At 46.6% G+C, this 25697-nt stretch overlaps 2 protein-coding genes across 2 annotated transcripts; one reads left to right on the top strand and one right to left on the bottom strand.

Annotated features, from left to right (window-relative positions):
• Window positions 1-5443: 5443 nt before the first annotated feature.
• On the bottom strand, window positions 5444-6932 carry LOC140353472 (zinc-binding protein A33-like). Its single transcript, XM_072438046.1, has one exon. It carries the CDS (start codon window positions 6857-6859, stop codon window positions 5444-5446), a length of 1416 nt encoding a protein of 471 aa, XP_072294147.1. The 5' UTR covers window positions 6860-6932.
• A 1785-nt stretch (window positions 6933-8717) lies between these two features.
• comp (cartilage oligomeric matrix protein) lies at window positions 8718-25659 on the top strand. The gene is made up of 19 exons (XM_072438381.1): window positions 8718-8784; window positions 14138-14211; window positions 14384-14435; window positions 14986-15134; window positions 15326-15463; window positions 16407-16484; window positions 17116-17268; window positions 17934-18038; window positions 18166-18273; window positions 18671-18830; window positions 19331-19449; window positions 19589-19641; window positions 19704-19897; window positions 22886-23064; window positions 23149-23197; window positions 23474-23670; window positions 23877-24049; window positions 24649-24788; window positions 25411-25659. The coding sequence occupies exons 1-19, from the start codon at window positions 8718-8720 to the stop codon at window positions 25467-25469; spliced, it is 2247 nt and encodes a 748-aa protein (XP_072294482.1). The 3' UTR covers window positions 25470-25659.
• The last annotated feature ends 38 nt before the right edge of the window (window positions 25660-25697 follow it).

The raw sequence follows: 25697 nt of genomic DNA on the forward strand, positions 1-25697 counted from the left end.
GAATAAGCACCTGACCTGCAGTGGAGAGACAGGACCAAATCAATTGACCAGAAAAAAGGGCTAAACGTTAGCTAGGCAACAAGTTTCAATGTGTACACAAATTCTATACAATATATAAATCCATAAGTGAATGCATAATGTGCAAATAATCAACCCCCATTGCTGTTAACAATATAACTACTAAAAAGGAGCGGTTTAGCAATCAGGCTGTAGCGATTTGTTCATAAGGGAAAAAATCCTAGTATCAAAAAGTACAATCAAAAGTCATTGTAATAAAAAGTATTGAATAACGAGCATAAATAAAGGTTGGACAGGCTAAATACAGTGAAAGGCATTTGCAATCATAATTAAGTCACAGTAAAAGACACAAACAACAGTTAGCCCGTCCATGCTAACGCTAACGCTAGCTTAGCATGCTAGCATCACAATTCGTCAGTCAACACTCACTAAGTCCTCAGTATTGTCAGACACAATGGACTCCGCACGGACTCGTAGTTAGCTCTAAAAGTTAGTCATAAAAGTACTTCGATTATAGAGCATAAGATTGAGTAAAAGAGCGAACATGTTTTGATTGGAGACACCAGCACAGGTGGAACACTGCTGTGCCCGCTGCCATTGGTCGAGCACGGTCACGTGAGTAGGCTGCGTGAAGGACGTAAGAGATGGAATCTAAGATAAGATATTCCTTTATTGTCCCACATGGGGAAATTTCATTGGTGCAACGCAGGTAGATACAGAAGAACAGATCACTTATAGGAAGTCTGAAAAACACTTTCAGTAGAAGATCTATGAATAAATAAAAACTCCCATAGACAAATAAATAAATACCATTGCATGTGATCCCGACAGTAATTGCACATGAATATGTGTCACGACAGCACATAGATTGCACATGAATTTCACAGTAATTGCACATGAATTGCACATGAATTCCAACAGCAATTGCACATACGACAGAATTGCACATCAGTATTAGGTTAGGTCAGTATTGCGCCGGGATAACGTGACGATCTCCGGGTAAGACGACTGTTCTCCGCAGTTTCATGAGTTCCTCCTTTGTGTAAACGCGGTACGGCGCCGGCCGGGGGGCGGGGCCGGAGCCAAAACACATCGCAACGACACGACGAAAACACTCAATCCAGCCGAATAAAGTCAAAACAAGTTAATTTAAAGCGATTCCAGTGCGTGTCCCGATCGTTCGTGAAGTTCCTCTTTCATATAAACGTGTATATAAACGTGTACCGACGACACGCCGTACTTTAGCGCGGCCGGAGGGCACGGGGGGGGGGGGGCTGGGGGGGGGGGGGGGCTGGTGGGCTCGCTCGGAGCTAGCTCACGTCCCTATCGTACAGTAAAATAGAAAAAATATACTAACTATATTTACAAAATATAGGAGATAAAGCACAATAAGTGAACAAGAAAGAAACGAGAAAGAAGAGAGAGCGTTTACACCGGGCTGCCAGCTGTAGCAAACATGGCGGGCTCGGAATAAACAAATGTATATTCTATATTTATTTATGAATGTGACGCATCTTAATATTAAACCATTGTCAAAGCAGTGTTTTAATACAGATGATGTTTAACCACTTTTACATCATGGTTTTGGTTTAATTTTATGCACTTTTACCATTAATAGACCGACATTTAGGCGACTATCCTAATTTTTTTTATCACCTCAAATGCCATGTTTAGGTTAAAATAAGAAATGGACCTGGTATTAAGTTAATTTGGCTTTCTTCAATTAAATATCACAAAAATTAGGTCTAAACTAGGGCTAAATCAGGTCTAGCAAGGAAGGACTAAACTGGGACTTCAAATGCGTATGACAGGTTTTAGGATTTTCTAATTATTTGGTGTGTTTATACCTGTTGTACATATAAATTAAGTAATTTAAATGATAGTTTTACACCAATCGAGTGAGTATTTGTGGAGAAAACAATGAAAAATCAGCAGAAACTGTCAGGAAGTGACATCACACCAGGGACACTCACTCCAGTCAAAGTTTATGCAGCATTTACACAAAGAAACAACTTTTTTGACTCTCTAAACACTAATTCAACAAAATAAAGTCGCTCTCATGTATTTAAAAACGATTGTGACATTAGATGAGTTTTTGCCCAGTGTTTGCTGGGTAATTTCCTAGTGTGATGTCATCAATTACAAACAGGAAGTGAAATTATAAACCTAAAAAATTTGCTATTCTGTGTTAACATTTTTAGCATTTTTAGCAAGATTCAAAATATATTTATCTTAGCTGCATTTTAGTTCAAGACACTTCAAAGACACTTTGACCAGGAATAATCATGAGTAACAAACTATGAATAAAGTGTGATTAAAGCTCGATAAAAATGGGGCAAAACAAGCATTAAAATATCAACAAAACTAGATTTCTTTAATACAAATTGGGCTTAAAACTGAGCTAAACCAGAGCAGCGTTTTAAGGGCTCGTTTGTGTTTAGTTGAGCTTTTATTTGCTGAAGTTTGAGAACATCTACCATAATTACACCTTTACAACGCAACAGCCAAATGACAGGCCGCGCCGCCTCTTATGTAACACAAAATCTCCAGCGTTTCAGGTGAGCGCAGAGGTCAGAGGTCAGAGCAAGGCCGCGACCCCACAGGCCTCCCAAATGTGGCCGCAGTAAAGCACGTTGACGCGCGTGAAATGAAGCTAGCAGGACGCTCGCGCCCGTGACCTTTGACCTCCTCTGCCTTGACAGGAAGTGGGCTCCTGCTGCCGTGGAAACATCTGACAATACGCTCCCGACAGCATGTTAACCAGTCAATAATCATAAAGGAAATACACGTTTTAAAAAGCATAATATTATCAAAACGGTGTGACGTGAAATACTGTTTTTACATCAGTTACATGAAAGTGAATTGCTTCAATTCAAATTAGACTTTTGATTCCACTGCGTTCAAAATCTAACCATATTTCGGGAAAAAGCTGACTCAGGATGTCCACCAAACTGAAACGTGACGAAGGATTCTGAGGAAATACTGGTGTCATGCGAGAGGAGGAGACGGAAGTGAAGGAGGAGACAGAGACAGAGACAAAGGAGACAGGGGAGACAGAGACAGAGGAGACGGAGGAGGCAGATATAAAGGAGACAGAGATAAAGGAGACAGAGGAGACAGAGATTAAGGAGACAGAGACAGAGACGGGACAGATCTTTGGTGGAGACGAGGGGCAGAGCAGGGGGAGCAGACCTGAGCAGGAATGTGGTCCACATCTGCTCCTGTGATCACTGCCACAGACGCTCTCAGACCTACACTCTCTGCCGTGAGGAGCTTTGGGTTCTTGTGTATCAAACATCACAACTCACATTTCAGTCGCATGTGGAAAGATCACAGCTTCTGGTTCAGAGGCGCCATTTTGAGCACTTTCATTACTCTAAAACCTGTAAACTACGACAACTACGAGCACAATTTGTACACGACGCAATTCAAAGTGCTTCACACACAGGAAAAAAATGCATTAGAATCACGGGTCCATGTTTAGTCCTGACTCTGGCACCAGCAGGAGGCCGTCCATGTTTAGTCCTGACTCTGGCACCAGCAGGAGGCCGTCCATGTTTAGTCCTGACTCTGGCACCAGCAGGAGGCCGGTCCATGTTTAGTCCTGACTCCGGCACCAGCAGGAGGCCAGTCCATGTTTAGTCTTGACTCTGGCACCAGCAGGAGGCCAGTCCATGTTTAGTCCTGACTCTGGCACTAGCAGGAGGCCGGTCCATGTTTAGTCTTGACTCTGGCACCAGCAGGAGGCCAGTCCATGTTTAGTCTTGACTCTGGCACCAGCAGGAGGCCAGTCCATGTTTAGTCCTGACTCTGGCACCAGCAGGAGGCCGGTCCATGTTTAGTCCTGACTCTGGCACCAGCAGGAGGCCGGTCCATGTTTAGTCCTGACTCTGGCACCAGCAGGAGGCCGGTCCATGTTTAGTCCTGACTCTGGCACCAGCAGGAGGCCGGTCCATGTTTAGTCCTGACTCTGGCACCAGCAGGAGGCCGGTCCATGTTTAGTCTTGACTCTGGCACTAGCAGGAGGCCGGTCCATGTTTAGTCCTGACTCTGGCACCAGCAGGAGGCCGGTCCATGTTTAGTCTTGACTCTGGCACCAGCAGGAGGCCAGTCCATGTTTAGTCCTGACTCTGGCACTAGCAGGAGGCCGGTCCATGTTTAGTCCTTACTCTGGCACCAGCAGGAGGCCGGTCCATGTTTAGTCCTTACTCTGGCACCAGCAGGAGGCCGGTCCATGTTTAGTCCTGACTCTGGCACCAGCAGGAGGCCGGTCCATGTTTAGTCCTGACTCTGGCACCAGCAGGAGGCCGGTCCATGTTTAGTCCTGACTCTGGCACCAGCAGGAGGCCATCCATGTTTAGTCCTGACTCTGGCACCAGCAGGAGGCCGGTCCATGTTTAGTCCTGACTCTGGCACCAGCAGGAGGCTGGTCCATGTTTAGTCCTGACTCTGGCACCAGCAGGAGGCCGGTCCATGTTTAGTCCTGACTCTGGCACCAGCAGGAGGCTGTCCATGTTTAGTCCTGACTCTGGCACCAGCAGGAGGCCGGTCCATGTTTAGTCCTGACTCTGGCACCAGCAGGAGGCCGGTCCATGTTTAGTCCTGACTCTGGGCACCAGCAGGAGGCCGGTCCATGTTTAGTCCTGACTCTGGCACCAGCAGGAGGCCGGTCCATGTTTAGTCCTGACTCTGGCACCAGCAGGAGGCCGGTCCATGTTTAGTCCTGACTCTGGCACCAGCAGGAGGCCGGTCCATGTTTAGTCCTGACTCTGGCACCAGCAGGAGGCCGGTCCATGTTTAGTCCTGACTCTGGCACCAGCAGGAGGCCGGTCTGCTTCTCCCCAAGTGAACTCACAATAAAGATGGATTATTTCCACGGTTACGACCCCATCACCCGGATGTGTTTCTTTTTTGTATATTTTTGTTTGCTTGAGGCCAAAACCTTAGACGGACGACACTGTGAATGTGCTAAAAAAGAATGCCTCAAACCAAATACAAAGTACTTCTTACTTTTTAGTCCAGTTCAAAAATGTAGTGCAGTAGAAAGTACAGATACCTGCTTTTAAATGTAATGAAGTAAAAGTAAAAAGTGTTCACTGCAAAATGTACTTAAGTAAACTAAAGATACCTAATATAATGTCAAGAGTTCAACAGAGTTCAAAAAGGTGTTTATTTAGATAAAAACAACAAATTTACATTTTTATCACATTTTAAAACTTGTGACAAAACTATTTATTTACATTTCTTTTAATGAAAAATTTATACTTTTTTGTTTTAGTTTTGTAAAGTTATTTTTGTATATTTTGGCATTTACATTTAACGCATTGAAAGGTGTAATGATAAGTATTTACATTTTTACACTTTAAAGATTAAAATAAGTCAAAATGGTCCCAGAACATTCTGGAGCAAACAACATTGTAAATGATTAAGTTGTAGTCAGTATTAAAGTGGAATATATTCTAATCTCTTTGGTTTTAGCGTCTCCAGCTTTACCAACAGAGAAAAACGGGAACATTTTCTCTGTGAATCTTACTTCATGAGAGCAGATCCGAGACAAGTCCTCAGCGTCAGAGAAAGACAGTTTCCCATTGTCATAATCCAGTCGAACTCTGATCTTCTGAGGGCTTCGCTTAAGATTCAGAATTTTACGAACAATAAGATCACGGTATGTTCCACCTTTGAGCATTAAACACCAGAGTCCGTATTCTGGAGTAGCTCCTCTCTCTCTCTTCCTGTCCACAGACTCTTTGGCCACACCAATGATCCAGTCCGGATGGTCCCCGACCTCCACGTCCCACTGGTGTGAGCCGGAGCTGAAGCCCTCACAGCCCAGGACATTTGCATATTTAGTGAATCTCTCTGGATTTAAAGGGATCTGTTGTTGTTTAGTGTCTCCAAGTTTCACACTCCTCAGATCCTCAGACAGATGGAGCCATCTGTTTGCTGTGGTTAAGTCCAGAAGGACCGGACTGTAGTGGACCAGGGCCCTCATCTTGTCCCAGGCCTTGAAGCCCATGTTGCCCAGGACTTTGGCCTGGTTTATCAGGAGTCCTGGTCCCAGCTCTGGGCCGGGCTGTGAGAGCAGAGTCTGGGTGGTTTTGTGAGTGTGTCTGTACTCTCTGATGAAGTCCATGCTCTGTCTCTTCAGCTGCTCCTCCACAGTGAGGATGTTCTGCTCCAGAGTGGACAGTTCCTCCCTGATCTTCTGCAGCTGTGGTTCTATGGTCTGGGCCTGTCTGCTCTGCTCCTCTCTCAGCGCTCTGAGCACAGACTCCTCCTCCTGCTGGAGGAACCGGTGCAGCCGCTCAAACTCCGCCCTGATCTGTCGCTCACATTGCTTCACCTGTGTCTGCGCGTGAAGGTTTATTTCCTCATACTGTCGCTGTAAGGCTGAGGCCTGCTCTCTCCTCTGGGCCAAAGGCTGGAGCTGTGAGTGGAGCTGCTCCTTCAGTTCACTCACGGCTGAGTCCACAGACACCACCTTATGTCCAGAGTGAAGAGAGAACTCACATGCAGGACACAGTGGGCGACACTCGTCCAGGCAGAACAGAGGGCTCACCTCTGGGTGTGAGCTGCAGAACCTCTCCCTCTCTCCTGCTGGAGCCGGCTCCTTCTTTGAAAAGAAAAGACCCAGTTGTTTCAGAGCAAAGTTCACATCTGGATGGTCTTTAGATGATTTCCTGCGACACACGGGGCACTTCTTGGTCTTGTTCTTGTCCCAGTAGTGGTGCAGACAGCTGGAGCAGAAGCTGTGGTTACAGCCCAGAGACACTGGCTCTTTAAAGGTCTCCAGACACACAGGACAGGTCAGGTAGTCCTCCACTGCAGAGATCTGCTCCATTTCAACAAAAATCACAAGACTCACAGATCACTGTCCTCTGTGTGCGACGCTCTGCTGCAGACTGACTCAACTCTTTTATTTCTTCAGACTTTCACCCGTCTCTGGGGTAAATGATTAACATTTATAACATTATAACATTACAACCTCAACTTGATAAATCAGATTAGAGAAGTAACTTGAACATCTTAAACAAAGCTGCACCAGATTTGTCTAAGGACACGGGATGCTGGGACATTTGTCTAAGGACACGGGACGCTGGGACATTGCCAAGTCCCTATGAACATGGTTTAATGTGATTTGGGGTGTTACAAGCCTGGATCTCACAATACTAAACAACTATCGACCTATTTCAAATTGACCTTTCCTAGGAAAAGTCCTTGAAAAAGTCATTTATCAACAGTTTATTCAGTTCCTCCTAATAAGTCACTCCTTTGATGTCTTCCAGTCTGGTTTTAGGTCGCATGGGTTAGGGTCTCCAGCAGGAGGCCGGCCCATGTTTAGTCCTGACTCTGGCACCAGCAGGAGGCCGGTCTCTGAGGTCCTCAGAGTCCGAAATGGTTGATTTGGTGCATTTTGGTGCTAGGCCATGGAGAGACTTGTACACAAGCAGAGCTGCTTTAAAGTCTATTCTCTGAGCCACAGGGGGCAGTGCAGAGACCTGAGAACAGGACTAATGTGATGGTACTTCCTGGTTCTAGTACTTCCTGGTTCTAGTACTTCCTGGTTCTAGTACTTCCTGGTTCTAGTACTTCCTGGTTCTAGTACTTCCTGGTTCTAGTACTTCCTGGTTCTAGTACTTCCTGGTTCCAGTCAGGACCCGAGCAGCAGGGTTCTGGATGTACTGCAGCTGTTTTACAGCTCGTTTGGAGAGGCCAGTGAGCGGCCGTTACAGTCTAATCTACTGGAGACAAACACATGGATAAGTCTCTCCAAGTCTGGTTTAGACACTCCATTTTTGATTTTGGCAATGTTTTTTAGATGGTAAAAAGCTGCTGATGTTATTGATTTGACATGGCTATTAAAGTTCAAGTCTGAGTCCATTATTACCCCCAAATTTCTAACTTGGTTTGTAGGTTTTAGAGCGAGATTCTGGAGGTGACCGCTAACACGTTCTCTTTGTTTCTGTGGGACAAAGACGATGATTTCAGTCTTGTCTGAGTTCAGCTGGAGAAAGTTGTTTTGCATCCACACACTGATCTGTTGGATGAGACAGTGAAACATAGATCTGACTCGTCTGCATCATTGTGATAGGACACATTTTCACCGTGTACCACCTGACCTAACGGCAGCATGTAGAGGTTGAACAGAAGGGGACCCAGGGCTGACCCTTGGGGGCATCCCACAGGTCAGGAGCATGTGGTCTGAGACACAGCTACCAATTTCAACAAAGTACGTCCTGTCTTCCATATTCAAAAAAATATTTCGGATTTTAATCAATAATTCACTTTTATTTGTAGATTTTCTCTTTCCAAATGCCTTGTTCACCATATTTCAACCTTTATTTGGTCGATAATGTGTTTAAAAAGTCTCAATGCACAAAAGGAATATATAATCTGAAATAATCACTAGTTGCATCTCTAGATTTGAAATTATTAGCCGAAATTTAGGACGCGTAAACATAAAATACTGAGACAAGTAATACTGAGCAAGGAAACAGGCTGGTTTTGGTGTTGTGCAATACCTCGTCCAGTTGTGGGTCGTTTCACAGGATGGAGGGAGCTCAGGCACGGATCCAGGAGGAGGAAAAAGAAGAGGAAGAAGAGGAGGGGGAGGAGCTGGAGGAAGAGGAGGAGGAGGGGGAGGAGTATAAAGCCTGAGACGGAGGAACAGGGCCGAGGAGCTGCTCTCGGGACTGAACATGTTGCACGTTCTGCTGCTGCTCTGGGCTCTGAGCGTCCCGCAACGCCTGGTCCTGGGACAGAGAGGTGAGAACTTTGACTTTACGTACCACAAAACGGACCGCGACAAACGGGGGAATTACCACGGCGACGTTGACGAACTCAAAAGTGCAGAAGAGTTCATTTGCAAAGTCAGATCGGTGCCGTTTGGAGGAGAAACAAAAAAAAAGTAAAAAGCTTCAAATGTTCTGTTTGTGGAGCAGTTTTTGGGGAAAGCGGAATCTATTTGAGAACAACAAAAATGTGATTTAAAACGTTCTCGAGCAAATGACCTCAACCAGACAGTTATTAATCACATAGAAGATGGCAACAATCATCACGTGTATTGTCAATAATAAGAAAGATGTCGAAAAAGCTTCAAAATGTGCTGATGAGAAGAACAGAGATGTGCAGCGTGATCTTTCTCCTGAGAACATGAGATGGTATTTCAGGACTTTTACAGTTGTTGTTGTTGTTGTTGATGTTGTTGGTGTGCCGCTCGCTTCTTCTAACGTCTCAACACGATGATAAACCAGCCGCTTGGCTTGCACGAATATTTCTGTTCGACTCGACGCGATGAGTGAACAGACTTGTCGTTGAGCTGCAGAGAAGTGAAGATGTGATTTAAGAGCGCGGCTTGTTGTCGAGCGCTTTGGAGAGCGAAGTGCGGCTAATGGAAGAAACACATTTCCTGAGGAGGAGGAGGAGGAGGAGGCAGAGGAGGCAGAGGAGGAGGAAGAGGAGGAGGCAGAAGCAGAGGAGGCAGAGGAGGAGGAAGAGGAGGAGGAAGAGGAGGAGGCAGAAGCAGAGGAGGCAGAGGAGGAGGAAGAGGAGGAGGCAGAAGCAGAGGAGGCAGAGGAGGAGGAAGAGGAGGAGGCAGAAGCAGAGGAGGCAGAGGAGGAGGAAGAGGAGGAGGCAGAAGCAGAGGAGGAAGAGGAGGAGGAGGAAGAAGCAGAGGAGGCAGAGGAGGAGGAGGAAGAAGCAGAAGAAGCAGAGGAGGCAGAGGAGGCAGAGGAGGTGGAAGAGGAAGAGGCAGAGGAGGAAGAGGAAGTTGAAGCAGAGGAGGAGGAGGAGGAGGCAGAGGAGGCAGAGGAGGAGGAAGAGGAGGAGGCAGAAGCAGAGGAGGCAGAGGAGGAGGAAGAGGAGGAGGCAGAAGCAGAGGAGGCAGAGGAGGAGGAAGAGGAGGAGGCAGAAGCAGAGGAGGCAGAGGAGGAAGAAGAGGAGGAGGCAGAAGCAGAGGAGGAAGAGGAGGAGGAGGAGGAAGAAGCAGAGGAGGCAGAGGAGGAGGAGGAAGAAGCAGAAGAAGCAGAGGAGGCAGAGGAGGCAGAGGAGGTGGAAGAGGAAGAGAAAGAGGCAGAGGAGGAAGAGGAAGTTGAAGCAGAGGAGGAGGAAGAGGAGGATGAGGCAGAAGCAGAGGATGAGGAGGAAGAGGCAGAGGAGGAAGAGGAAGAGGAGGAGGAGGAAGAGTGTTTGGGGCCCCAGTGAGAACATTCATCTCTGGATTCAATCGGATGCGTTCAGCTAAATGATGTGTCGTACTCTGGCAGAAGTGTATTTGCAGTACAAGACAAGTACTCCACACAGACAAGTACTCCACACAGACAAGTACTCGACTCAGACAAGTACTCGACTCAGACAAGTACTCGACTCAGACAAGTACTCCACACAGACAAGTACTCCACACAGACAAGTACTCGACTCAGACAAGTACTCCACACAGACAAGTACTCCACACAGACAAGTACTCGACTCAGACAAGTACTCCACACAGACAAGTACTCCACACAGACAAGTACTCCACACAGACAAGTACTCCACACAGACAAGTACTCCACACAGACAAGTACTCCACTCAGACAAGTACTCCACACAGACAAGTACTCCACACAGACAAGTACTCCACACAGACAAGTACTCCACTCAGACAAGTACTCCACACAGACAAGTACTCCACACAGACAAGTACTCCACACAGACAAGTACTCCACACAGACAAGTACTCCACACAGACAAGTACTCGACTCAGACAAGTACTCGACTCAGACAAGTACTCGACGCAGACAAGTACTCGACGCAGACAAGTACTCCACACAGACAAGTACTCCACACAGACAAGTACTCCACACAGACAAGTACTCGACGCAGACAAGTACTCGACGCAGACAAGTACTCGACACAGACAAGTACTCGACACAGACAAGTACTCGACACAGACAAGTACTCGACACAGACAAGTACTCGACACAGACAAGTACTCGACACAGACAAGTACTCCACACAGACAAGTACTCCACACAGACAAGTACTCCACACAGACAAGTACTCCACACAGACAAGTACTCCACACAGACATGTACTCCACACAGACAAGTACTCGAAGTGCTTTACACAGAGTTAAAATGTAAAAGTTCACATTTACACATTTACAGTCATTCTCAGATTGAGAATGACTCTTGAATGAGAGTTGAAGAGTTGAGTCCAGATGACTATAACTGAATCTTTTTCCTACAATGGAACACTCCTGGATGAATGAGGGATTACATCGACATCTTTACCAAACATAAGATATTATTAACTCTAAGAAGCACAATGTCTTAAAGGAATAATAGAGGATTTTTGGCGAGCAATCTGACAGCCGAGTAGTTCTCCCACATGTCAATCATTCCCTGCGTGCTACTGCACACCTGCAGCCTCGTCCCCAGGATAGCAGCACGTTTCCCTGGTTGCACATGCGTGGTGGATATGCCGGTGTGTTTAGTGAGTTTCTTCAGTTACAGTACAACGACAGAGAAAGACTGAGTTTGAGCTCAGAAGAGACGGAAATCTGCAGAGAAGAGAGATGATGCAGTCGCGCTAATAAACAAACGCACGTGTAGCAGCGAGGCTGTTGCTGCTCACGCACGAGGTTTGATGGGAGGCGGCCTCTTGGAAACAACAGGCGCATATTTAAAAACAGGACTAACAGTCGCTTGAGTTCTCAAATCGGCAAAAAGTCCTCTATTATTCCTTTAAGACAGGGGTGTCCAATCTCTGGCCAAATGCGGCCCTCAGACCAATTTTTATTGGCCCTCCGGCTTTCTGCTAAGTTGGGCTAAACAACAAAAAGCGCTTTCTGTGTCACATTTATAAATCGTTGAAGACGATAACAAAAAAGAAAAGTTACGCAATGCACCTTTAGTCGAAGCCAACGTCTGTAGTAGATGTGTTCAGTGCGTTTAGTGTGTTCAGTGTGTTTAGTGCGTTCAGTGTGTTTAGTGCGTTCAGTGTGCATTCAATGTGTTCAGTGTGTGTTCAGTGGTTGTCCAGTGCTTTCAGTGTGTTCAGTGTGTGTTCAGTGTGTGTTCAGTGCGTTCAGTGTGTGTTCAGTGCGTTCAGTGTGTGTTCAGTGCGTTCAGTGTGTGTTCAGTGCGTTCAGTGTGTGTTCAGTGCGTTCAGTGTGTGTTCAGTGCGTTCAGTGTGCGTTCAGTGCGTTCAGTGTGTGTTCAGTGCGTTCAGTGTGCGTTCAGTGCGTTCAGTGTGTGTTCAGTGCGTTCAGTGTGCATTCAGTGCGTTCAGTGTGCGTTCAGTGCCTTCAGTGTGCGTTCAGTGCGTTCAGTGTGCGTTCAGTGCGTTCAGTGTGCGTTCAGTGTGTGTTTAGTGCGTTCAGTGTGCGTTCAGTGCGTTCAGTGTGTGTTCAGTGCGTTCAGTGTGCGTTCAGTGTGTTCAGTGCGTTCAGTGTGTGTTTAGTGCGTTCAGTGCGTTCAGTGTGCGTTCAGTGCGTTCAGTGTGCGTTCAGTGCGTTCAGTGTGCGTTCAGTGCGTTCAGTGTGCGTTCAGTGCGTTCAGTGTGTGTTTAGTGCGTTCAGTGTGTGTTTAGTGCGTTCAGTGTGCGTTCAGTGCGTTCAGTGTGCGTTCAGTGCGTTCAGTGCGTGGGCGTGCGGTCTAGGCCTGTCAGAGCTCAGAGCGATCACCTCCACACACTCATGTTCAATAAACGGACTCCCACACTTACACTCCGAGGGCCTGAGCCAGCCGGGGCCCCTGGGGGAGGGGGTTTGGGGGGACCGCGTGTGAAGACCGAGGACCTGAAGCCGCGTCCAAACCACAATTTATAGAAAGCGGCTCCTTCGCACAGCTCTGAGATTCCAGCCAAGACTGCAACTGTGACTTCTGAACGCACAAAGGAAAGGATTGTAAACCAGAACCATGTCACTTCTCTGGTGTGGCTCATTTTAAAGAGTTTTTGGAGCAATAAAAACACAGATTGAATTGAATAAATTGTTGGTCGATTGATTCAGTGCAATTGCCATGGAATGTGTTTAAGGATATCCCAAGCATTTAATCAAAATTGTTGTTTATGTGACGTTTAACACAGAAAACACATCAATTCCACTTGGTTACGACACAGTACAACTTCTGTAAGAGTCATTTCTTATTTTGTGGAAAGTTAAGGGCTTATTTGTGCTAAAACGCCCGACTAAAATGAGTAAAATTCAAACTGAAGATGTTTCTGTAATGTTTGGAGTAGAAACAAATGAGTGGACAGTCTAACGGGATGATTGATTGATTGATTGATTGATTGATAATGAGAGATAAATGGATATGCTGGTTTTGTGCTGGAAATCTCAATGATTTCTGTATTTTCCCTGCACACATTTCCCAAATCAGCTCTGTCTAAATTCAGAATCATTTATTTAACTTAATGATTCTGAATTTAGACTGAGCTTGACGTCTTTATTTTTTTTCATAGAGCGAAAACTCCTCAGTTCAAAGTGTGCAAAGCGTTCCTCGTGCTCCAACCCTCCATCAGCTAAATGTCTCTCCTCGTTTCACACGTTCTGTCAAATAAAGCCTTCGGGACGGAAAAATGTCAAATCCAAGCTGTGGGAGCAGCTTAACTGAACGCTTGCTTCCCCAAATCTGCACTCGTGGGACAAACGAATAGCAAATGTCACGTGAACGCAGCGGCTTTCAGGTCGCGAATAGGAAGAAGCACAAGCGAAACCATAAACAGTCTTAGAAATAACAGGAATTGTGACTTTATTTGACTTTATTCTATTTAGTTTTTTTTTTATTATATTCGCTGGTCGTTAGTTCATGTTCTCTTTTGTGTTCTGTATAAATAGAAATAAAGAGGGGGAAAAAATATATTTTTAAAATATAATTAAAAAATAAATAAAATAAATAAATAAAATAAATAAAATAAATAAAATAAATAAAATAAATAAAATAAATAAAATAAATAAAATAAATAAAATAAATAAAATAAATAATTAACAGGCATCCAATGAGTATTTACATATAACAAGTACCCAGGTCTTTCAAAATATGCTGATAACTTGCAGGAACTACATGGATATCTAGTATTATACGTAAACAGACTGTACAGCGCTCAATAACACCTGACGTCTTGTGATTTTCAGATGGAGAGATTATTAATCAGATTAAAATGACAAACATGGCACTGGCTGAGATCAAGGAGCTGCTAAAGGAACAGGCAAGTCAAAAGATTGAAGTTTAAATGTTTCTGTATGATTTGAAGAGCTAATTGGCAAAAACAAATGATGATGATTCTGTTATTAAATTAAATATGTGTATAGCATGGTATTAACAAGAATATAAAAAACTGAGATCTGTTTTTTATCTGTATTTGTCTCTTATATTTTCAGATAAAAGAAATCGGTTTCTTGAAGAACACCGTGATGGAGTGTGAGGCCTGTGGTGAGTTAAAGTGCCTATGACAAGATTTTACGATTCTCTAATTTTGACTTTATACACCAAATAAAGTACATATAAATTATAGTTTTACACTAATCAAGCAGGTATTTGTGGAGAAAAGTACACAAATCTGTAGAAAAATGACAGGAAGTGACATCACACCAGGGACACTCATTCCAGTCAAAGTTTATGCAAAATTTGTACATAGAAACAACTTTTTTGACTCTCTAAACAAGAATTCAACAAAATGAAGTCGCTCTCATTTATTTTTATTGGTCAAATTAAAAAAAAGTGACATTAGATGAGTTTTTGCTGGGTAATTTCCTAGTGTGATCATCAATTACAAATAGGAAGTGAAATTATGAACCTAAATAATGTGCTATTCTGGGTTGATTTTTTTTTTTCTTTTTCAAAATTCTAAATATATATATATATCAACTATCAAAAATATATTTATCCTAACTGCATTTCTGTTCAATGAGTCGTCCGACCTGTAGGGAATAGCTCAAACTCCATAGCCTGATTATAACTTTGACTTAAACGATTTGCGTAGGAATGGGGGGACTCCAGTCGCGCCCGTCCTGCGACCCGAACCCGTGTCACCCCGGGGTGCCGTGCGTGGACACCGTGGACGGGATCAAGTGTGGCCCGTGTCCTGAGGGAACGCAGGGCAACGGCTCCCACTGCACCGACATCGACGAGGTACGAGTTGAATCGAAGGTTTTAATATTGATTACATAGTTTATTATATTATCTGTGGTAAAACCGAATCCCAGTTGAAGATGATAAAAAGTAGTGCTGAGTGATAAATGATACTAAGAGAAGTACTATGACTAGATACTCACTGAAGTACTGGTCACATGCTGTGTGTAACTGACTTGTCTCGTGCTCAGTGCTCCGTGATGCCGTGTCACATGGGCGTCCGCTGCGTGAACACGGCCCCTGGGTTCCGCTGCGGCTCGTGTCCCGCGGGTTTCGCCGGCCCACAGGTGCAGGGCGTGGGGCTGGCCTACGCACGCACCAACAAGCAGGTCAGCGTTACACAATACACACAACAACACACACAATACACACGACACACAATCGCTCGATGGTCACGTGAGGCTTCGTTGGCATGAGCTCCGTGATGTGATCTTTCCTCCGGTTGGATTAGTGAAGTGAGAGATGCCGATCTCGAGAGAAGTTGTTTTCGGGCCACGCAGGGTGCATTGTTGACGTGTTGGTCGCATGAACATTGGGCGTTTTACACAAATCATTCTACTTTATAGCGTGTTTTAGCCGCGAGACTTTTCCCTCGTTCTCCACTTAAACCAACGGAGTTCCCGCCGGACCGGAAGTGCAGAGTTTACAAAGGAAGTGGCAAAAAGAGGCAAAAGTGGGCGGGGCGGTGGTCAATCTATGTCCCTGCTCTCGCCTGTGGTCATGAGCTTTGGGTGATGACCGAAAGGACAAGATCACGGATACAAGAGGTTGAAATGTGTGTGGCATTATTTATCAATAGAAAAATGAAAAAGTATCATTTCTGAAGTAAAGACAAATTTTGCTATTAAAAATATACAATGTAAAGATTAATTTAAGAGCGACTTACTTGCTACTGTAGAAGATGTTTAAACTGAATTGAAAACTGCTGAACTGAAATGACAAATGGACACTCTTTCCCAACGGCCAAAATAAACAGCTCTTGGACCATTTCATCGCACAGTACAACCCCCTGCTCCTCATCCACACTCATGTCTCTTTCTCTGTCTCTGTCTCATGTCTCTGTCTCGTTTGTGTTTCTCTCTCTGTCTAATGTCTCTCTGTTTCTGTCTCTGTCTCTCTCTGTCTGTTTCTCTTTCTGTTTCTGTTTCTGTTTGTCTCTAACTCTTGTCTCTTGTCTTTGCCTCTGTTTCTCTCTCTTGTCTCACGTCTCTGTCTCATGTCTCTGTCTCATGTCTCTGTCTCTTGTCTCATGTCTCATGTCTCTGTGTTCAGATCTGCTTGGACATAGACGAGTGCAAGGCTCCAGACCGGAGCGGCTGTGTGCAGAACTCCGTGTGCCTCAACACGCCCGTGAGTAACGTTTGCTCAAGAAATATATACAAACGTTTTATATAACACAGCGTAAAAGGCAGTAAAGACTCTTTACTGACTCTTTTAGAGGTGTGATAAAATATCTAAATATAAATATACCGTGATACTGTTTGGAGGTACAGTATTGATATCATGGGCTGCTGTATTGATTTATCGCAGAATATTTGTTGATAAAATAGTTTTGTAAAAGCTTTACACATTTGTTGCTTGTTCCAAGAAAGGAATCTAGTTCATGCAATACATTTGACATATTCACTGTTTTCATGATTAAAATGTGTGTATTGAAGCGGTTTAACGAAGAAATACTGTGTGTATTAACAAGTAGTGATATAATGCCAGGACTGACAATATTTAAGTAACATAATTCCTCTGCAAACAACTAAACATTCTGTCTTATTATGTAAAATCTGCAAACTCTGTACCTCTATAAACATGTGCTGAAAGGCTTGTGATTCTTGTATTAGTCCAGCAGTTCATATTTCACTCTTCTCTCATGTTTTAAGGCTCCCGGAGGTGTTTAAAATGTGAACTTTGAACCTAATCCTACCATTTAAACACAAACCGTGTGTGTGTGTGTGTGTGTGTGTGTGTGTGTGTGTCTGTGTCTCAGGGCTCGTACCGGTGCGGCCCCTGTATAACCGGATACATCGGGGACCAGAGAAAAGGCTGTAAACCCGAGCGAGCCTGTGGAAACGGCCAACCGAACCCGTGTCACGCCAGCGCAGAGTGCATCGTCCACCGCGAGGGAGCCATCGAGTGCCAGGCCAGTTCACCTTCATTTACACTTGATTTAATTCCTGTTTTGCATGGTTTCAAATGGACGTGATACAGAACGTTGTGCACGGTGGCAAAGGTGGTTTGCGCTCTTGCCTCCCAAGAAGGAGTTCATGGGTTCGATTCCCGGACCAGACCAACATCACATGATCTCTCTGGGTGGAGTCTTCTCCTGTTACCGTGGGTTCTCTCGTGTTACCGTGGGTTCTCTCCAGGCTCTCCGGCTTCTTCCCACCGTCCAAAGACATGTATGTGCTATATTGGCCCTTGTGAATGAATGTGAGAGTCAATTATGTCTCTGTGTTGGCCACTGTCCAGGGTGTACCCCGCCTAAGGCCCGAAGTCACTGGGCTAGGCTCCAGTCACCTGCGACCCCAAAAGGGAACAAGCGGTAGAAAATGGATAGACGGCACCTTTGAGTCTCAGGTCTGACTCGAGTCTTTGCAAGTTCACACCTCAGTCTCTATGGGCCCTCTTTCTTTTAAACCGTCATGTGAACACGAGCTATTCAGGATGACGTTTCCAACCCTGAAGCGGTTAGACCCGTTTCATAAGTAGCTCTCTGATATATTTACCTTTCCGACCCGGTGTCAGGCTGTTTGAGTGTCTGCTTTAGCACTTACACGCCAGAGTCTTTCCATGCTCCGGTCACAGTGCGGCGTTGGCTGGGCCGGGAACGGATACCTCTGCGGCCCCGATGTCGACATCGATGGTTTTCCCGACGAGAAGCTGGCCTGCCCCGAGAGGAACTGCAACAAGGTGAGTTTTCTCTACAAAACTAAACAGGAGAGAATAGAAAGAAAAAAGAAAAGAAAAAAATGCGTGATTTAAAAATGGAAAACTAATATTGGTCTATTAATAGAAAAATTGTGTTCTGGTCCCACAGGACAATTGTCTGACCGTCCCGAACTCTGGACAAGAGGACGCGGACAAAGACGGGATCGGAGACGCCTGTGACGAGGACGCAGACGGAGACGGGATCCTCAACACTCAGGTGCGTCCAAATACATCTCGATTCAATTCTACAGCGTTTTATACACAAAAGAGATTGTAGTTATTTTCAGAAGTACCTTTTTTACTTTCATTTTGATGACAACTACTTAATTTCTTTATGTGGCTTAAAAATACCGAAAGCAAACAGGCTCTCCACAGAACCGGGGCCAGATTCATGAGGGGTCCATTGTCCTGTGAGATACCGCTGTTCTGCTATAGACTCCTCCTGGACAAATGAAGGGTTACACAGCCCTTCATGGAGATATTATTTAATCGCCTGTAATGTACTTGAATGCTACGCTGTCTGGCTTTTAGGATCATGACGGAGACTAAACACAGTCCAGTGAAAAGACTTTAGCCACTTTGACTTCATTTGAAAACATCTGACGTGAATGCAGGACAACTGCGTGCTGGTGCCCAACGTGGACCAGCGGAACATCGACGAGGACGACTTCGGAGACGCCTGCGACAACTGCCGCGCCGTCAAAAACAACGACCAGAAGGACACGGACGTGGACAAATACGGGGACGAGTGCGACGAGGACATTGACGGAGATGGTTTGTACACAGCCTTCTGTTGTTGAAGAGTATAAGTCACACCAGCCAAAAGAGGCATAACAGAGAAGAAAAAAACATATGTCAGTCGCACTGTAGTAAAAGTCGCTTTTTGGGGGGAAATGTATTATATAACACCTTCAGCTACATGATGCACAGACAACGAACTGTGGTAAGTGTCTGGTATGTTAACATAACATATTAACAGTTATTCAGAGAACTATAGCATAAAGAACATCCAAATCACTAAATCCATTGAATTCTTCTTCCTCTGTGTCACTTCTAAACAACTCCACAAACTCCAGAGGTAGAGGAAGTGCAGATTCTTCTTCTGCGTCGCTTAGAGCCTAGAGCGCCCTCTTGTGGTTGTCAGTGTGAAAATAATGAATAATATCCCAAAACTATGAAAAAAGGTGCAACTTACAGTCCGGAAAATACGGTATATACGTTTGTTTGTTTGTTTGTTTGTTTATTTGTTTGATCGATCCGGTGTTTAATCATAGGAATCCCCAATCACCTGGATAACTGCATGAGAGTTCCAAACAAGGACCAGAAGGATCGAGACGGAGACAAAGTGGGAGACGCCTGTGACAGCTGCCCTTATGTCCCTAATCCTGAACAGGTCAATTCATATGATTACGAATATGTTTAATGTCAACCAGTCACATTTAGTGGCTAAATTGTTGCAGCTCTATTATTAACATGTAAATAGAGGTGTATTTGTTAGATGAGGTGTAACAGCACGATCCTGATCTCTTTAGACTGACGCTGACAACGACTTGATTGGAGATCCCTGCGACACAAACAAGGACAGGTACGCGACCCACGCACCTTTAGCTCACCTGCGGCGTTTACTCAGACCTTTGGCCTGTGCAGCGACGGGGACGGACACCAGGACTCCAACGACAACTGCCCCGCCGTCATCAACAGCTCTCAGTTGGACACGGACAAGGACGGAAAAGGAGACGAGTGCGACGATGACGACGATAACGATGGCATCCCGGACCTGCTGCCTCCAGGGCCGGACAACTGCAGGCTCGTGCCCAACCCGCTGCAGGAGGACAGAGACGGTGAGTCCTGACTCTGGCACCAGCAGGAGGCCGGTCCATGTTTAGTCCTGACTCTGGCACCAGCAGGAGGCCGGTCCATGTTTAGTCCTGACTCTGGCACCAGCAGGAGGCCGGTCCATGTTTAGTCCTGACTCTGGCACCAGCAGGAGGCCGGTCCATGTTTAGTCCTGACTCTGGCACCAGCAGGAGGCCGGTCCATGTTTAGTCCTGACTCTGGCACCAGCAGGAGGCCGGTCCATGTTTAGTCCTGACTCTGGGCACCAGCAGGAGGCCGGTCCACGTTTAGTCCTGACTCTGGCACCAGCAGGAGGCCGGTCCATGTTTAGTCCTGACTCTGGCACCAGCAGGAGGCCGGTCCATGTTTAGTCCTGACTCTGGCACCAGCAGGAGGCCGGTCCATGTTTAGTCCTGACTCTGGCACCAGCAGGAGGCCGGTCCATGTTTAGTCCTGACTCTGGCACCAGCAGGAGGCCGGTCCATGTTTAGTCCTGACTCTGGCACCAGCAGGAGGCCGGACCATGTTTAGTCCTGACTCTGGCACCAGCAGGAGGCCGGTCCATGTTTAGTCCTGACTCTGGGCACCAGCAGGAGGCCGGTCCACGTTTAGTCCTGACTCTGGCACCAGCAGGAGGCCGGTCCCTGTTTAGTCCTGACTCTGGCACCAGCAGGAGGCCGGTCCATGTTTAGTCCTGACTCTGGCACCAGCAGGAGGCCGGTCCATGTTTAGTCCTGACTCTGGCACCAGCAGGAGGCCGGTCCATGTTTAGTCCTGACTCTGGGCACCAGCAGGAGGCCGGTCCACGTTTAGTCCTGACTCTGGCACCAGCAGGAGGCCGGTCCATGTTTAGTCCTGACTCTGGCACCAGCAGGAGGCCAGTCCATGTTTAGTCCTGACTCTGGGCACCAGCAGGAGGCCGGTCCACGTTTAGTCCTGACTCTGGCACCAGCAGGAGGCCGGTCCCTGTTTAGTCCATGTTTAGTTCTGACTGGCACCAGCAGGAGGCCGGTCCATCTTCAGTCCTAATTCTGGCACCAGCAGGAGGCCTGTCCATGTTTAGTCCTGACTCTGGGCACCAGCAGGAGGCCGGTCCACGTTTAGTCCTGACTCTGGCACCAGCAGGAGGCCGGTCCATGTTTAGTTCTGACTCTGGCACCAGCAGGAGGCCATTCCATGTTTAGTCCTGACTCTGGGCACCAGCAGGAGGCCGGTCCACGTTTAGTCCTGACTCTGGCACCAGCAGGAGGCCATTCCATGTTTAGTCCTGACTCTGGGCACCAGCAGGAGGCCGGTCCATGTTTAGTTCTGACTCTGGCACCAGCAGGAGGCCATTCCATGTTTAGTCCTGACTCTGGGCACCAGCAGGAGGCCGGTCCACGTTTAGTCCTGACTCTGGCACCAGCAGGAGGCCGGTCCATGTTTAGTTCTGACTCTGGCACCAGCAGGAGGCCGGTCCATGTTTAGTCCTGACTCTGGCACCAGCAGGAGGCCGGTCCATGTTTAGTCCTGACTCTGGCACCAGCAGGAGGCCGGTCCATGTTTAGTCCTGACTCTGGCACCAGCAGGAGGCCGGTCCATGTTTAGTCCTGACTCTGGCACCAGCAGGAGGCCGGTCCACGTTTAGTCCTGACTCTGGCACCAGCAGGAGGCCGGTCCATGTTTAGTCCTGACTCTGGGCACCAGCAGGAGGCCGGTCCATGTATAGTCCTGACTCTGGCACCAGCAGGAGGCCATTCCATGTTTAGTCCTGACTCTGGGCACCAGCAGGAGGCCGGTCCATGTTTAGTTCTGACTCTGGCACCAGCAGGAGGCCATTCCATGTTTAGTCCTGACTCTGGGCACCAGCAGGAGGCCGGTCCACGTTTAGTCCTGACTCTGGCACCAGCAGGAGGCCGGTCCATGTTTAGTTCTGACTCTGGCACCAGCAGGAGGCCGGTCCATGTTTAGTCCTGACTCTGGCACCAGCAGGAGGCCGGTCCACGTTTAGTCCTGACTCTGGCACCAGCAGGAGGCCGGTCCATGTTTAGTTCTGACTCTGGCACCAGCAGGAGGCCGGTCCATGTTTAGTCCTGACTCTGGCACCAGCAGGAGGCCGGTCCATGTTTAGTCCTGACTCTGGCACCAGCAGGAGGCCGGTCCATGTTTAGTCCTGACTCTGGCACCAGCAGGAGGCCGGTCCACGTTTAGTCCTGACTCTGGCACCAGCAGGAGGCCGGTCCATGTTTAGTCCTGACTCTGGCACCAGCAGGAGGCCGGTCCATGTTTAGTCCTGACTCTGGCACCAGCAGGAGGCCGGTCCATGTTTAGTCCTGACTCTGGCACCAGCAGGAGGCCGGTCCATGTTTAGTCCTGACTCTGGGCACCAGCAGGAGGCCGGTCCATGTTTAGTTCTGACTCTGGCACCAGCAGGAGGCCATTCCATGTTTAGTCCTGACTCTGGGCACCAGCAGGAGGCCGGTCCACGTTTAGTCCTGACTCTGGCACCAGCAGGAGGCCGGTCCATGTTTAGTTCTGACTCTGGCACCAGCAGGAGGCCGGTCCATGTTTAGTTCTGACTCTGGCACCAGCAGGAGGCCGGTCCCTGAGGTCCTCAGAGTCCGAGATGGTTCATATGGCACTAACATGTCTGAGATGTAGGTTCTAGGCCATGGAGAGACTTGTACACAAGCAGAGCAGCTTTAAAGTCTACTCTCTGAGCCACAGGGGGCAGTGCAGAGACCTGAGAACAGGACTAATTTAATGGTACTTCCTGGTTCTAGTCAGGACCCGAGCAGCAGCGTTCTGGATGTACTGCAGCTGTTTTGGCTTTTTTTTTTTTTGATATATGGCCTTTAGTTAATACACTTTACCCCATAAACCCCAAAACATTCACAATGAGCTAATCTTCCCATTTGGTTCTTCTGTTTAAGAATCCTTTGCTCAAGATCTTGACAGGGATTTCTGAACTTACATTTACTATTGGAATAAACTGAGAATAACTTGTTTTTCAGGCAATGGAGTGGGAGATCTGTGTGAGCTGGACTTTGACAACGACACCATCATCGACATCATAGACGCTTGCCCTGAGAACGCAGAGGTCACACTCACAGACTTCAGAGAGTATCAGACCGTGGTGCTGGACCCAGAGGGAGACGCTCAGATCGATCCCAACTGGGTCGTCCTCAACCAGGTCCAGGAATACTTTGAGTTTTGGCCATTTTTGGAAAGTTGAATTGAAACTAGTATCTAAAGAATGTATCTGTTGTTTTGTCAGGGAAGAGAGATTGTACAGACCATGAACAGTGATCCTGGTCTGGCTGTTGGTAAGCTGGATTTTTACTTTTGAACGTTAGTTTTAGCTATCAATTCACTGTTAATTTTGTCAACGAAAGTATTTGTGTTTAAGTATAATATGAAAATATGGTTAATAAGACTAGCCACAGTGGTGTTATTTAGGCTGCGTCATAACAAACTTCACCTGGACTAAACCATGACTAAACCAGGACCAGGAAAGAATAAATTACACCTTCACTGGGACTGTCAATGCAGACCTGAAATGTGGACACTTGTGAGCGTTGTTTCTTCCATCTTGTGTCCAGGTTACACAGCGTTTAGCGGTGTGGACTTTGAAGGGACGTTTCATGTAAATACGGTCACAGACGACGACTACGCAGGGTTTATTTTCGGATACCAGGACAGTTCCAGCTTCTACGTGGTCATGTGGAAACAGGTGGAGCAGATCTACTGGCAGGCCAATCCCTTCAGAGCTGTGGCTGAACCAGGCATCCAACTCAAGGTAAAACCAATGTGATGATTAATATAGATTTAGCTTTAAATTACTATTATAAAAAAACATCACATAATTGCTCATTTTAGTTTATCTACAGCAACTTCAACCAACCATAATATTGCAATTATCTGTATCACCCATTGAGTTTAATACACATACCATTCATTTTTATCTTTTCTTGTTGTCCCCTTTGTCATTTTGCTGTTGAAAAGGCGGTGAAGTCCACCACTGGGCCTGGAGAGAACCTGAGGAACGCCCTGTGGCACACGGGCGACACCTCAGACCAGGTCAAACTGCTGTGGAAGGACGCTCGTAATGTGGGCTGGAAGGACAAGACCTCGTACAAGTGGTTCCTCCAGCACAGGCCAGCCGACGGCTACATCAGGTAAACACAGACCGACGGACACATCAGGTGAACACTGAGTGACTGCAGACACATCAGGTGAACACAGTGACCGACGGACACATCAGGTGAACACTGAATGACCGACGGACACATCAGGTGAACACTGAGTAACCGACGGACACATCAGGTGAACACTGAGTGACAGAGGGACACATCAGGTGAACACTGAGTGACTGCAGACACATCAGGTGAACACAGTGACCGACGGACACATCAGGTGAACACAGTGACCGACGGACACATCAGGTGAACACTGAGTGACAGAGGGACACATCAGGTGAACACTGAGTGACTGCAGACACATCAGGTGAACACAGTGACCGACGGACACATCAGGTGAACACTGAGTGACTGCAGACACATCAGGTGAACACAGTGACCGACGGACACATCAGGTGAACCCTGAGTGACAGAGGGACACATCAGGTAAACACTGAGTAACCGACGGACACATCAGGTGAACACTGAGTGACAGAGGGACACATCAGGTGAACACTGAGTGACAGAGGGACACATCAGGTGAACACTGAGTGACAGAGGGACACATTTGCACTCCCTTTGCTCTGCCGTGTGTCCAGGGTGCGTTTCTATGAAGGGACACAGATGGTGGCAGACACAGGGGTCATTATTGACGCCACGATGCGAGGAGGCCGACTCGGAGTGTTCTGCTTCTCACAGGAAAACATCATCTGGGCCAACCTCCGATACCGCTGCAATGGTGAGCACACACACACACACACACACACTTGATTCTAAATCAGATCATGCTACAAAAAACATAAATGACAGCAATGTGGTCAGTTGTGGTCATCCGGACACTGTTATGAAAATCAAGACGTTTTGACTCCCAACCCAAAACTCATTCTCAATCTGAGGACCTGGTCAGAGAACTCTATGCTACTCTGAGCTGCATAAGCCCTGCCTTCAGGGAGGAGTTTCCTGATATTGGTTTCCTTAATGGATTTGTTTACACTGCCTTAGTTTCACCTGTCAACCCTGTATTTGGTAATGAACAAGGCGTCAAAACATAGTTGTAAACCACCGGTAAACCACCATTTCTGTTCAAAGAGTAATTCTTTTTTTTTTAATACAAAAATCGCCGCTTTTACTCTTCTTTCAAACCAACTGGAAAATGGTGGCCAAATTTGCTCTGGGACGTCAGCTTCTTACCCACTAGTCTGTTCCATTCCGACTACTGTTGTCTGTGGATGTGTCAGATACGAGCAGAAGGTCGGCGGTTCAGGCTCAGGTTTTGATCAGAAGAGTATTTTGATAGTAAAAGTATGCATTTGTTCCACATTGTGCCGTACTGACGTTGATTGTCCCTTGTTTCTTCTCAGACACTCTTCCACTGGACTTTGACACGTACAGAGCCCGACAGGTCCGGTTGGCAGTCTGAGGGCCGGACCTGATCTGAAGTGTATTCAGATGTAAACGTGTGCGCGGAGAAAAGATCTGTATCAATATTTGCCTTTATTTGTACAATATGTGTGAGTAAGTTGTATAAGCTGTATTTCAAAAATGTTTTTCATTTCAAACTATGGATTTTGTAGAAATTGTTTCATGAATAAATGTGAATTTTGATAAAACGTGCTGTAAACCCTTACCGTTACAGTTATTTTTGCAC

Source organism: Eucyclogobius newberryi, unplaced genomic scaffold (genome assembly GCF_026437365.1).
Source record: "Eucyclogobius newberryi isolate DKJ021-1_F unplaced genomic scaffold, fEucNew1.0.hap1 SCAF_9, whole genome shotgun sequence".
Taxonomy (NCBI): Eukaryota; Metazoa; Chordata; class Actinopteri; order Gobiiformes; family Gobiidae; genus Eucyclogobius; species Eucyclogobius newberryi.

Bases quoted from the DNA above. Each gene is read 5' to 3' on its own strand.
- LOC140353472 (XM_072438046.1), bottom strand. From the start codon at position 6,859: ATGGAGCAGATCTCTGCAGTGGAGGACTACCTGACCTGTCCTGTGTGT.
- comp (XM_072438381.1), top strand. From the start codon at position 8,718: ATGTTGCACGTTCTGCTGCTGCTCTGGGCTCTGAGCGTCCCGCAACGC. The intron at 19,898-22,885 runs GTGAGTCCTGAC...CTTGTTTTTCAG, and splicing joins GCTGCAGGAGGACAGAGACG to GCAATGGAGTGGGAGATCTG. The intron at 23,198-23,473 runs GTAAGCTGGATT...TCTTGTGTCCAG, and splicing joins TGATCCTGGTCTGGCTGTTG to GTTACACAGCGTTTAGCGGT.